Source organism: Pipra filicauda, unplaced genomic scaffold, assembly GCF_003945595.2.
Source record: "Pipra filicauda isolate LSUMZ 115617 unplaced genomic scaffold, ASM394559v2 scaffold509_size397805_pilon, whole genome shotgun sequence".
NCBI lineage: Eukaryota > Metazoa > Chordata > Aves > Passeriformes > Pipridae > Pipra > Pipra filicauda.
In genome coordinates, this window is record NW_024104653.1 from 264,451 (window position 1) to 278,370 (window position 13,920).

Genomic DNA, 13,920 nt, shown 5'->3' on the forward strand with positions numbered 1-13,920 from the left:
ATAGTCTAAAAGCTTAGGGCCTCAAAAACCCACAAAAAACTCCCACACAGGCATCATCCAAATTTGAAGACTTTGACAGAAAAAGAAAATGAAGTGACAAGTGCTCCTCAGCTCTGATTTTAATTTCTTTCCTCTACTTAGTTTTCCTGATCTTTTTTCTTTCTTCCTAACTCACAGCTTCTTTTCTGTCTTCTGTACTGACGTGCCATTGCAATGTAAAAATCAGAAAGGTACTGTTTTGTAATGTGCACTGTCCTTGGTTTTTAAAATTCCCTTTACCCATACATTTGTTTTGATGACTTGTGTCTCTGTTTTCATGTTCGCACAAAAGCAGCAAACTTAATTTAAAAAATCAAAACAGCAGCAGCTGTACTTTGTTCAGCTTTCCCTTTTTTTTGTTTGGTCATCAGCTTAGACATACAGCCATTTCTATCTCTTGATCTGTTGTTTGTTTTTCTGAGCAGGACAGTGTCACCAACTATAACTGATGCAAGATTCTTTCTCTTCATAACTCTCTCTGACATCACTGTAGTTTACTGTGCTGCCTTCTATATCTGTTTTATGACACACATCTAGGTTTTCTTTCATGTGTACAATTTCAGCTCTAAAGACACATTAAGACAGGTTTTTTCTCCATTACATTTTCCTACTTTATATCGATTTTTTTTAGGATTCACATTCATTGTATTTCCATGTACTTCTGAAAACTTCCACATTCTGTTGCTTTTCTGAAGCTGTCTCCTAATTCCACATTGCCAATTCAGTTATTGTCTCACAGCTTATGATGTGCTTTTTATGTCTCTTCATTAGCTAGACAGATCTTGTTACTTTTTTAATTTTTAAGAGTTAGCTGCTGTGGCAAGTGAGTTTCCAAACCTCTTTCCTGTGGGTGCCCTGGGAACACTTGATCTCATATCAAAGGGACTCTTATGATTCCCTGACTTCAGAACTGATCTTTTAATATCACTGCTGTGGCATGTTTCAAAGGCTCCTTTGAGCTGCTGCATTGAGAAATAGGACCCATAGCATTCCGATATTTCTATTTTAATACAGGTCACCAAATACAGCAGGCATCAAAATTGTCTGAATTGAGTCTTTTACCAAATTAAGTAATGATATATTTCAACTCTTTGAATGCTTGTCATAGCTCAGGCAATTTTAATTCCCAAAATGTTGTTTGCTACAGTGGCTTTAAAATGCAGTAATACCAGCTTGAATGCTTGCCAGCTACCAACCTGGAGGGTCTGTTATTTCTGGGGCCTTGTCTTGCATTACTTTTCTCCTCACATTTTTCTGTCAGCTGGATTTTCACAACTGTTCCTTACAGACTCTTGACAAAGTACAAGTAGTCATCAGCTGTAAGAAGCATCTCTTGCACATCACTTCTACAGAAAATAGATTCTTTTCACCTGTTTGAAGATGATTTGGCGTGAAGTTACATAAACATGGTCCAAATGTAAAAAAAAAGAAACCAGAATACCAAGAAGACAAAGGGTCTGTCAAACATCTACACATTTTTTATGCTCATCTATCTTTCTGACACTGAGCTAGACAGCTTCTCAGATTCTTTTGTGTCAGTGTTTGCTAAGCAGTGAATGGCTAAGCAGTGAATGGCACTTCAGTGTTCATTTCTACGTCAGATTTGCTGACTCAGCATCGCACAAGTCTATGGCCACATTACAGTGCTGCCAAGCTTCCTGCTAGAAGACTCTTCTCCCTTCTATACTATCAACTATAAGTTCAGGCTGTGTTTTCCCCTTAATTATTAATATTTTACCTTTTACAAGGTGGACTATTTTGACAAAAAGACATTGTGTCCTCAGTTTAGGATTTTTTATTTCTTTTTTCAGATAAAGGGGAACTATGTAAAGGCTGGATCATCTTTTTTTATAGAACCGTTCTTACAACTGAGCTTTGTAGTAGAATGAATAGAAGAACACAGATTCCTCTCATCAGCTGTGTTGTGAGCTTTATAGATTACTACTCAGGAAAGCTAGAAGGAATGCCGAACACTGTTGCAAGTGCAGGCTTCAGAGGTTATGCCAAAGAAACCATGTTGCTCACTTCATTGATAAACAGTGGCAGGGCTCTATAACAGGGAAAATAAGGGAGTCCTTGGTGTAATAGCAACACATCATAGTGCACTGCAGCAACACCCTACATGCTACACATGTAGGTCAACACAGAAGATGACACTGGAGTTTGAGATGCACTTCCATATACCTTAAAAAGAAAAGGGCAAGAGCAGGCCCTTAGAATAGGGCTAATTACAGGTACACTAGGTACAACACAATTAAAAAAATCTATAGTCATTATGCAGAAGTGGCAGATGCAATGTGGCCATGGCAGTCCTTGTACAGGACTGCTGTACCTTTGAAGACACTGGAAAGAATGGTTAAGATTTGCCTCCAGGCAACACCTAAATGGAGCTGCCTGTGTGGACAAGGTGACTAAGCTTCTATCGTGCTCAATGGAGTTTAATGTAGGCGTGGAGTAGGCTGAATAGCTACTCAGACTCCACAGTAGGATCTGAACACAGCTCCATCACCTGTGACAGGAGCTTCAACACCCAGTACATACAGAGCTATCCAAGTCTAGGTGTCTTAAGATAAAGCTGGTAAGGGATCTGCTCACAACAGTGACTGCGTGTATACACAGGAAAACATCGAGTTTTGCAGGGACATTTGAGCTAGTCCCAGAGTAGCAGGGTGGTAGTTGTACTAATGTAGCATCCTGTACAAATGAATACATTTGGCTTTTTAGTAGGAGTAATAAATCCCTACCAAGCACTGCTGTGCTATAGCTTCTGTACAGGTCTTCTGTACAGCAGACAGCTTTTGTTAAGAGATAATAAAGATTTACCTTTTCCCCCTCTAGAAGAGGCTGCTATTAGGGGAGCAACATTCACTCCTCTCCCAGCTGCCTAAAACTGGGAACACCAACCAATTACCACTAGTCATTTTAATCAACTTGCATATAATCCACAAAACTTTGGAAAACGCTATTTTCATATTAGCTCAGCTGTTAAGCCACCACAGTGGGCAAGGAATTACTAGAGAAGAACAACAAGGAAGACTACATAATTAATTATTATAACCTTGCTGCAAGTCCGAGATTCATTTCATTAATATAGAGAGCTTTTGAAAAAAACTATGCTTAATACGTGGCTGCGTGTCAGCTCGTGGGGTGCTTTCCTGCTAACATCAACGATTTCCCTATTTATTAGGTATTTTTCCTGTCTTTCAGCATCATGTGACATGGCAGCTAGACAGCCCTAACTGGATTATTTTTGCAATTAAGATGTGAGGCAATACATTAAAGGCTACACTAAGTACAGAGATATTAAAACTGACCAGTTTGTTCGTGATGTTACAAAAAAATAGTTTGGTATTGACAAGTTTTGTTCAATAGGATTTCCTAGCTAGGAAATGTAATAAAAAGTCTATAAATCATGGATAATTTTTCTGTTCAAAAAAGAGTCACCATGATGATAGTGAACAGTCTGCTGTATGATACATCCCCTGCAATCTGTAAAACTGATTACTTACTTATCCAGATTGGGATAGTTGGATACTTATCCAATCTAGGATAGACTGTTCTGCTGTTCTTTTTACCCTTTTTTTCCCTTTCAACACAGAAAGAGATGAAAGAATATAGGGAGGACAATCCCCAAATAATCTCGTACTGTGCCATCCTGATTTTTTGAGGGGTGAGAATTTTTTGTCTACTCCTCTTACTTAAGTACTAGGAAAAAAAAATCTTGTTTCCTGTTAATTGCCACATGCAAAATAAAGTACCCAGGTATCATGGCATACTGAATGGTGCCTGTATTTTCTTATGCTGTTTTATGTAATCCTGGAAAGCTTCATGACTGATTAAGTGACCCACTTGTAATAAATGCAGTTTCAGAAGACTTACACGTTGATCAATACATGAGATAAGTTATTTGGGTTTGTTTTTTTACCCTCAGACCCTGCAGAACAGATGAGAACATACCATTTACCCATCTCAGATCGCTTTTGGTTTTGCCATACAGTGCTCCTACCAACTTCCACTGCATTTGTGAGCCACTTGTGAAAGCTGGGTTATCCTTTGCCACTATCCAGAAATTTATTATTAAAACATGTATGAGCAGCAAACAAAACAGAAAGTGTAACCAGCATAACAAGCTTATCTATTGCATTGCAAATACAACCCTAGATCTGCCATCATGTCAATGGGGTGGGCAACTTATTACTACTGAAACATGTCAAGGAGGCTTTTGGGTACAGTTCTACATAAGCTTCAATAAGAAACAACACACTCTGTACAACTGACATGGGTTGTGTTTCAGCATTCAGGTGGATGGGATACCAAACAGAAGGACGAAAATTCAAATTGGTTTGACAATTTAAAGGATTAATTACATGATTTGGTCTGTTTTTGTTCTCCTCTCTCCTAAGAACCTATTTCCCATAGTAAAAGCAATTATTTTCAAGTTTTGGATTTTACAGGACAGCAATTTAATAAAAAAAACCCCTCAGTCATTAATAATATTTAATACCTAAGTGGTGAACCTATGTATTTCCTTATCTTCCAACTCCACAGATTTTGTTTCTATTTATATATTACTGAACAACAATCAGAAGCTGCATGTGTTTCTTCCCTAGGATCAAGTGTATCAACTAAAAGATGCCAATTACCTTGACATCTCAAAATGCCTTGTGCTAGCACTGTTCTTGGACTGTCATGCAGCAGCACTTATGAGTAATCAGCAGTCTTTGCTATAACAGTCACTGGTGCAAATCAGACAGCACATATTTGTCATGAAACCACATGAACTGCCTGTATCAGGGAGCTTAGGTCACCACATATGCTTAGAATCAGAAACCTGAATTATCCATCTACATCAGGTAATCTCATTACAAATATGCTTCCGCTGTGAGGAAGAACAGAGCAGCCTAAGCCTTCTGCAGAGTATTTATCAGAACGTTACCAGAAACATCTCACTCCAGAATTGTTCCAAGCAGAGAGACGCGAGTTTAAAAAACTAACTTCAAACAGCATCTCATGTTGAGACTACACTCTTGTGTTTTACAAGTCTGTTATATGCAAAACTCTGCCCTACAATGAGGGAATGAGTGGAAAGGGAAAATACTTTATTAAGTATTTTATTAAGTTCTGTGCTCACCAAGTCATGCACATAGATTGCACATGGACACTGGAGCACAAGTCTTAGGAGAAGCAGCTGAGGGAGTGGGGGTTGATTAGTCTGGAGAGAAGGAGGCTCAGTGGAGGGATCTTACTGCTCTTTACAACTACCTGAAAGGAGACTGTAAACAGGTGAGAGTCAGACTTTTTTCCCAGGTACCAAGTGATGGGACAAGAGGAAACTGACTCAAGTTGTGGCAGGGGAGGTTTAGATTAGATATTATGAAAAATTCATTCATCAAATGATTTAGTGGCAGACCTGGCAACAGTAGGTTAACAGTTTGACTCAATGACCTTAGAGGTCTTCTCCAACCTTCGTGATTCTACAGCAAACAGAATACAGAAGTTATCACAGCAATAGTTGTAAAATACTGTCCAAAGAAAATACAGTGCACATACCACTTCAAACACAAGGGAAGATTTACGGAGTCTTAAGTTGAAAGCGCAGACTAACAGGAGATCTCCCATTCCTCTCTTACCTAATATCACTGTTAAACAATTCTGTTGATATTCATCAAGAACAGTTTTAAAGATTAAGGTGAATTTGAGGTCTCATGTTGACTATCAAGATTCAGCCACCCTCTTCAGTTGAGCCATGTATTTGCAGCTGTGAAATCCTTATCTGGAAAAGTAATCACAGCATCCCCCTTACATACACAATAACTGTACTTTCTGCAATGCAACAATTCTGGTAGACAATGCAAACAACATGTCCACAGCCTGTGACAGAAGAGCTGTTTCCATTTAGTTCATGATCAGTTCATTCTTATGCCAATTTAATCCACACACGTGTTTTAGATTGTTTATGAAATGCTGTATTGCTCTATACACAGTACAGTACATAGCTCTATGATCTCAAATTATGCTGCTTCATCAGCAGCACTGGACCCAAAGGTATTCCTGAGGTGCTGGGAACTGAGACATGCAGCGATACTGATGGAAGGATTTGAGTTCTGCTGCCTGGGGGAGGCAGCACCAGCATGCCTGATGTAGGTGTTCAAGCCTCACAGTGGCATTTAAGAGCTCAGACTTCAACTCTCAGTCTGTTTCTATTTATACTTCACTTTGTTTGGCCATCTGCTCTATTCATAACAGGGACAACACAAAGGAACAAAGTCTTGAAATATAAGCAGTTCATAAGCTCGGTCCTAGCAGAATAGAAATCACATTCTACATCAATTCAACACACGTGGATTTTTGCATAATTGATCATTTTATTGGAATCTGTTAAAAGATGTTTGTTCAGACCACCTGTTCAGCAGGCAGTTATGCTGCTTCTGTTCACTGCATACATACTGAGCAAGTCTCCAAGCAATACATAAATATTCTTTTGTCTGACCCTATATATATATATATTTGCATCTTTACTACAAAAAGCAGCGTTTCTTCAATAAAAGTTGTATCCATGGGACCAATGTGCATTTGTTTCAGCTATGACTTGTACCAAACCCATACTAACAATCATAGGGTAAGTACATCAATACATGTAATAGAGCTTTAACAGTAAAAAAAGTAAGAAAGTTAAATACTGCAACAGCTGAGATTACATACTGCATTTGAATGCTAGAACAAAATCTATTGACCTAGTTAATGACACATTCACCAAAACACAAGATACAGAAGCAATGTCAACAGCCAGTAATTGTCTAAGCATTTTAGAGTTCCCCTTTTCCCTTCAAATAAAGAAGGGTTGTGCATATCTTGAACGTGAACTTAGATATCGTTAACCTTGCAGCAATACTGATGCTGATACTTAGGTCAGGTAAAGAAACAGCCATACTAACGCTGCAGGCCACTGAGTACACATAGCATTTGTGAGTTTGAGGAGCCAATGTTAACTATAGGACAAGTTCGTTGTTCAAAACAAGTGTATCCTATGGAACAGCAGCATTAATTGGCAAGATTTATATGTAGTGAAAATGCCACTTTAGAAACCTAGCATATTTTGGTTAATTGAGAAAAGTGTTGATTAAACTAGCTATGATGAACGCTAGGGAGGTATTTTAACTGAAACACCTTGGTAAAGTGAAATAAGCTGACCTATCATTGTTCTCTGCAACACAGGAATCAAACTGCATGTGTTCTCTCAGTCATCAAGTATTTCAGTCAGCATTTGAGTTTTTAATCTAACGCCAGGTTAAAATAAATCAACATGCCTAAATTAGATACAATGATGACCAATTAGCTGTCAGTCCCTACTTTCTATAATTACAAGCCCAACAACTTCAGCACACAAGTATAGCCAATCTTTTTAAGTTCAAATTAAACCATTACAAGACAGAGAGACCCATTTCAGAGATTGCTGTGTGATCGCATTCTGGACTGTGAGAACATGCATAAAGCAGCTGTCCAGAAATACACAACTAAAAGAAGTTGCTAGAAATAGCCACTGAACATACACATGCATGCCAGTTAGTTTCCCAATTAAAATGCTATTTACAAGCTGTACTTCAATTTTTTGTAATTTGTAGTTTTTAACCCAAAGTGAGGGACTTCCGATGTGACCATTTGAAATAGCCAAAATGAAAATGAATGCAAATTACAAAGCCACAAAGAGGTTAGCAATGATTTCCCGATCTTTTCAGGTAAAAACTTATTTACTAGACAAGCAACACCAGACAGTGGTGGAGTCCATGAAGGACATAACCTCTAGGAAAGCAAACATAGCCTTAAACAACAACACTGACTTTCTGAAAAGTCTGAAGGAGTGCAAATTGAAGTCCTCCACAAAGTTATCTGGTATCTTGCTGCATGTTGTAATGTATTATTGCCCTACGGGTTGATCAGAAACCCACAGCCAAGTATTAATGCACAAGAAATTTAGAAGTTACCGTGCATAAGATTATGATTAAGCTGTAACAATCTCAGGTACTGATTATGGCTTAGACCTGCACTGAAAATTAACACTTAGACAAACATCCTTACGTGAATGACATTGTCCATATGAAAGTGAGACAACTTTGTTACACTGAAGACTTACTTGGTTAAAGTGGCCTTTGAAGAAACAATAGACAATACATTCACACATAACCATAGCAAGAATTAGCCCCATAAAAAAATTCAGCAACATTTTTACTCATCTCTTCTTATAGATATTTGCAGATATTTTATAAACAGGTTTTGTTTCTAACCAGATCTTTGATAGTTAATTCTTCATTCTACTTCCCTCCCTCACCCAAATCTGCCAAATTCAAGACATTGTTCTAGCAGCATTCATGAAATCAACAGTGCAAAGCTGTTATAAAAGCCTCTTTTCCCAAACTGTGACATCCTCTTCAAGTTTTTTATTAGGTCAATAGCACTTCCCATGTATTTAGAGCTCTGGGGAAAGGCAGGAACAATGGATATGCTGAATCTAGCAAACAAACAATTTGTTTGCCAAAGGCTTTTTTGGGGTTTTATTGTTGGGTGGATGTTTTTAATTTGCTGCTCATACTGGCCATTGTTACAACTTTCGTAATTAGTTCATTACATTAAATTCACAGTTCCTCATTTTGACATGCACCTATAACATGTGAATTGAACTGCACCACAATAATTGTAATGTCATCCCTATACATTCGAGCCAGCTCTTCTGGAAGACTAAGCATCTTGGACAGTCGCTCATGATCCACGGTTCCAAACTCATTGTTACCCACTGCATGTCGGATCAGGTGAGTCGCTGCATTCTGATCTTCAAATACTGAAGAGATTCTTGCTCTCCTTTCTGTTAAGAGACCATGCATCTGTCCCAAAGTTACCTTATACCCACCAACAGCTATTGGCTGTTGGTGGTGAACACCAGTGAGGTACTCCCCTACAATTCTAGCCACATCTTGCCTGTGCATCGTCTCCCACAGTCCATCTGTAGCCAAAACCAGGAACTTATCCTGTGGCCGTAATTTGTGATATATGACTTCTGGTTCAGCTGTGAGGTATGGGGGAGTGTGATAGTTTGGAGGAATGAACTTTGTATATTCATTGTCATTCAGCTGATCTGGGCCCGATTCTATTACTCTCTTCTGCAGTTCGATACTCCATTTAAACTTCACATCACCAAAAGCTCTGAAAGGCATCAGGAGACCCAAGAGACGATCTTGTTTCACAAGAGTTTTCTCTTCAGATTTTGGATGCTCCGTTTTCACACGTTCCACTTCATGTTCATTTTGTGCATTGTGGTCATAGGACAAAGTAACTGCAGACCAAGATCCATCTTCTTCCTGAACCCCAAGCATTGCTCTACTGTCACCTGTGTTTGCAATGTGCAAGTCAACACCATCTACATGAGCTACACAGGCAGTTGCACCAGAAAATGCCACTCGCAGTACTAGATAGTTGAGAAAAGAATTTGGATCTCCTACTTGAGCTTCCAAAGAAATATCATTATCAAGCCTCTTAAAAGCATTAATTAAAGCTTCTCTCACATCAGTAGTCTCTCCACTGTTGAGATCAATCAGCTCCTGCCAGTAAGTTCTTAGACTGTTGAAATAAAGCTTGGAAGCTTCTTTGCTAAAATAATCATTGGGATGCTTGTGCCACTGTAAAATGGGCAACAGAGCTCTGCCACTTTCCACAGCATTTTCTATTTCAAGTAAAGTCTCATGAGGTAATAAAGAGACAGCAATGTAGTAAAACAGTCTTTCACTTACAGCTTGAGCACAAGCACAGCCTGCGTGGCCATCAAACACACCCAGAAGCATCCCTCTTGTCTGTAAACATGTGGCAGCGCTCCTCCGGTCCTCTATCGGAGCATTAGCAGGCAATTGGTTGCTATCAAATCCAAGAACAGAACTTACATTTTTACCATCAAATTCTGGGACTTTGAAACTGTACTCATTTGCCTTCAGGATGCTGTTGACCTGTGGAGGAGTGAGGTAAAACCTCTGTGACGCAGAAGCATGATCCCTTGTGTGAATGAAGTGATTAAAGTTCTCCTTTGGCCTATAAAGTGCTGCAAATTTCTTCTGCGGTGCATATCTGAAGTGACTGTGAGCAAAATGAGATGACAAACAACACAGATGTCTATGGTGGCAGTAACACGCAGTGCTGCCTATTCTGCTAATCTCACAGCTACGAATCAATGGGAACAGATGAGCTGGTGCTGGCATGGCATCAGACAACAATGGTAGCCTGGAGCTTCGGACTGGAATTGCTGAAAGACAAGAGAACAACTGTGCTTATGGGGACAGCCAACAGATTCTTACCTCGCCCCCCAAGGTCTGTGTTAAGATGTTTACAGTCCCTAACCAAGTTCCTTATATTGACTTCGTAGCTTCAGAGGACTTGACAAAGAAAGGCATTAAGAGGTGTTTGTTTATAGACACTACATTGGGCTGAAACAAAAAAGCTATACCACACTTCAGTTCAGAACAGATATTTTAGCTTATACCCACTCAGATAGCAGGTAGGAAGTGAAAACATCAGCCAGACAGACAAGAAAGCTTCAAAGAACTTAGGACAACAGTTATCATGGAGCACTCTACAGTATTGTCACCTTCTACAGGGCTTTCATAGGTATTTGCTTTCCTGGTGATTTCACAGATGTCAGAGCCAGATGTCAGGGCACACAGGGAGGAAAACTCTGTCTTTCTATAAGGCTAAAGAAGAGAAAGCATCTAACAGTAAGACTCAAGAACAACTTAAGGACGACATACAACTGGGTTTAAAATGAAGATGGTTTAGATGACAGAAGCAAGCAGTAGGTCATAAAGAGCAGATATTCTTTTTGTAACCACATCTTACTAAAAGCTCATCTACTCCAGTGAGTTTTAGAACTATAAAACACTTTAGGAAGCTATTCAATTGAAGAACTACATCCAAACTGTGTTTGCTTCCATGACTAGAATAAAACCCTGCTCAATAGACTAATGTTAGTTCAGTATTAAGATAAACTATTAAGTTCAATATCAAAAATTATACTACTTGTCACATCTAAAATGTTTCCTTATTTTTTCATTCCCCTGAAGAAAGGTCACTCTAATATACGCTTCCTTTTTCCCATTTACATACCAAATCACAACATTAGTGTGAGTATCTCTCAAAAGTCTTATTCACTACGCTTCATTATCAGGAAGTCTTCTACAGTGTCATACTTGAGGAAACAATTCCAGAATGGAAATGGAATTGAACTGTGCCTCGTGCAAAGTACATGCAGTTAAGGAGAATTCAATTTTCTCTAACTTTTATGATCAAGTTCCATCATAAAAGCTTCTTCTCAGAAAAGACCATTAGAAGGCTTACTGCAGTCATAAGTACTAATCTATCAGCACCATTCTATCTCAGATTTGTTTTACTGAAAAAAATGAATATTGCTGTGTTATGCAAGGTGCTTCAGTCACTAAATTGATTTTTTTTAGCCAAGCACTACAGTATTTCAGATGAGACACTGCTATAAAATATGCAGCAAGCCCCAATACTCAATCTAAAGGATCGTGCAATACAGACAGGATTGCATTGTGTAATCACTCTATTCCCTGAGCTTTCCATAGCTTCGGCCATAGGATTCTGATCACTCAGACCAGCTGAGAAGTGTCTAGAAATATATGAAACTTCACCCCATTCACTCTGTTTCAAGAGAGGCAAGAAAGTCACATTCTTCCCTCCAAGCTTGCTTCTTCTCCTTATGTAACCTGGAGTGGAGTCCATTTCTCTGTTGCAAGATACATAACTGCCAAAAGCAAAGTAGAATTCATGTTGCTATTACTCCACCAGCTTCCCAGTCTTAATGATTGACTGTCACTCTTGACTTAGATTGACAAAAAATCTTGTCCATTGACCTCTCCATGTCTCCCACTGACAGCTGTGAAGACTGAACTGGTCAGTTTTCTGTTATGCAGCTACCAAGAAGAGCTCTGGTTGTAGTCCAGATGCTCAGCAGCAGCATATTGGCTCAAACTTCCAGATGAATACTAAATTTCTGTTACCCATTTGCTTTTCAAAGTCTTTTTCTCCAGTCCAAGTTTCACATGCACACAGCATGACAGGAGTATACTGCAACTCCAAATATTCACTGCCTTCTAATTATAAAGGATCTATTTTGGTAACAGTTATGTATATTTCTTCAGGTGACATTTAAAAGCAACAATTTTGCTTACAGAATGGTAACCTCAAGGTTCTATGGATGTGCCTGGCCTAAGGCAGCACCTTGGATTCAGCACTGGTCTCCCATTAGAGTCTAACTGAGTCAGGTTCTCCTGACTGCTCAGCATTTGTGTTCAGTGCTGACCCTCAGTGGTGCCACAACTGTTCTGACAGTTTTGTTGTTGGTCCATGATGAAGCAAAAATACGAATATACCACTGTTGTAATGGCTCTGCATCACCACTGGAGGATATTTTGCTGATTTTTAATCATTAGTTTATTAAATATTACATGAAATCCAAGAGGAAGTAGTAGAAAGCTGGCCTCAAATAATCCATGGTCTGTATCATTTACACTAGATCTACATTAGCTTAAGAGATCAGTCTGTTTCACATACTAGATTTAATAAATCCTATGAAGTTGATGAAGCAAATGCAAAATTTCAAGTTTCCCACCCTGAACTGAAATTCTAAGTCTCTGCCATTTATCCCCACAACACAGATGTCCCAAATATAACCAGACACACCATCTAGCCTCTAAATAATTACTTTAAGATCCCAAGTTCATTATGATTGATCAAAAGATGGCAGAAAAGAAAAAGAGGTGAAGTAGAAATTTTACAGTTCAATGAAGATTTGTCAAGAGATTAGAACTGATGCAGTGTAAACATCTCTCCAAGCTCTGAACAGGGTACAAATGTTACTTTTCAAGCTGCAAACATAATACAGCCAATAATGAGTCAGGTGGTCAATGTATGGCTTTTATACTACTACACTAAAAAAACTAGAAAAATACCCCTTCGTTTAATAAAGGGATGTTCTAGCTGTACTAGTAAGGTCAATTGACACAGCACACACAGGTTCCTCCATAACACTGTGCCAAAGACACCTATGGCTTCAGCTAATAACACTTCCCCTGGGTGCCCTTCCTACACCTTACAGACCTGAACGAGCCTGTTGTAGAGGATGGAGGTGGGGAGGAGGAACAAGAAGCACTGAACGCAAGCAGCACCGCTAATCCTCCCCCCACGCCTCAGCCCTCGGACACATCCCAGCCCGGTAGCCCCTTCCCCGGATCCCATCTGACCCCCGAGCCCGTCGTTCCACGCAGGGACATACATACCGATCCGCCTGGGCCCAGGACACACACACATTCTCCTGTCACAACATGAAGCCGCCAACATCCACAAAGCAGAAGCCCGGGGGGCGGGGGGAGAAGCAAGGCAGAGAGTTTGTTAGAGAAGGCGGAGAGCTCCGGCACGGAGGCAGGACGGCAGACAGGAGGAGACACGCACACAGCCCTTCTGCGGGCGCCCGGCGCCGCCGCCCGCTCGGCGATGGGACCGAGCCAGCTCCGCAGCGATCGCCCGCACCGAGCCCCGCCGGCCCCGCTGCCCCTTCCGGCAGGGCGAGGAGCCGGGCCCGCCCGGCGCCGCCGCGGGGACAGCACTGCCCGCTCAGGCGCTGCGCGGTCCCGACATGGCCGCCCCTCCCCAGCCAGCCGCCCGCCCGCCCGCCTCCGGCACGACGACCACCTCCTCCTCCCTCCGCCCGTCCCGGGCACAGACCTGGCCCCTTCCCAGGCAGCACAAGGAGGCGGGTGGAAGGACCAGGCGGCACAGGGAGAGAGGCGGGTGGAAGGCCCGCGACACCCCGCACGCACCACCACCCCC

At 40.6% G+C, this 13,920-nt stretch overlaps 1 protein-coding gene across 2 annotated transcripts; it reads right to left on the bottom strand.

Annotated features, from left to right (window-relative positions):
* Nucleotides 1–6,384: 6,384 nt before the first annotated feature.
* On the bottom strand, nt 6,385–13,920 carry PDP1 (pyruvate dehyrogenase phosphatase catalytic subunit 1). 2 transcript variants are annotated; one of them, XM_027737361.2, is made up of 2 exons: nt 13,816–13,920; nt 6,385–10,321 (listed from the first exon to the last, which is right to left on the bottom strand). In XM_027737361.2, the coding sequence occupies exon 2, from the start codon at nt 10,275–10,277 to the stop codon at nt 8,670–8,672; it is 1,608 nt and encodes a 535-aa protein (XP_027593162.1). In that variant the 5' UTR covers nt 10,278–10,321; nt 13,816–13,920; the 3' UTR covers nt 6,385–8,669. The 2 variants fall into 2 exon arrangements, with proteins under 2 accessions (XP_027593162.1, XP_027593160.1); XM_027737359.2 differs by lacking the exon at nt 13,816–13,920 and adding an exon at nt 13,371–13,777.

What these genes read in the sequence shown, in the direction of transcription:
- PDP1 (XM_027737359.2), bottom strand. Translation starts at nt 13,431, where the DNA reads ATGTTGGCGGCTTCATGTTGTGACAGGAGAATGTGTGTGTGTCCTGGG. An exon ending in TCCTGGGCCCAGGCGGATCG is followed by an intron (nt 10,322 to 13,370) that starts GTATGTATGTCC and finishes CTTGTCTTTCAG; the next exon opens with CAATTCCAGTCCGAAGCTCC.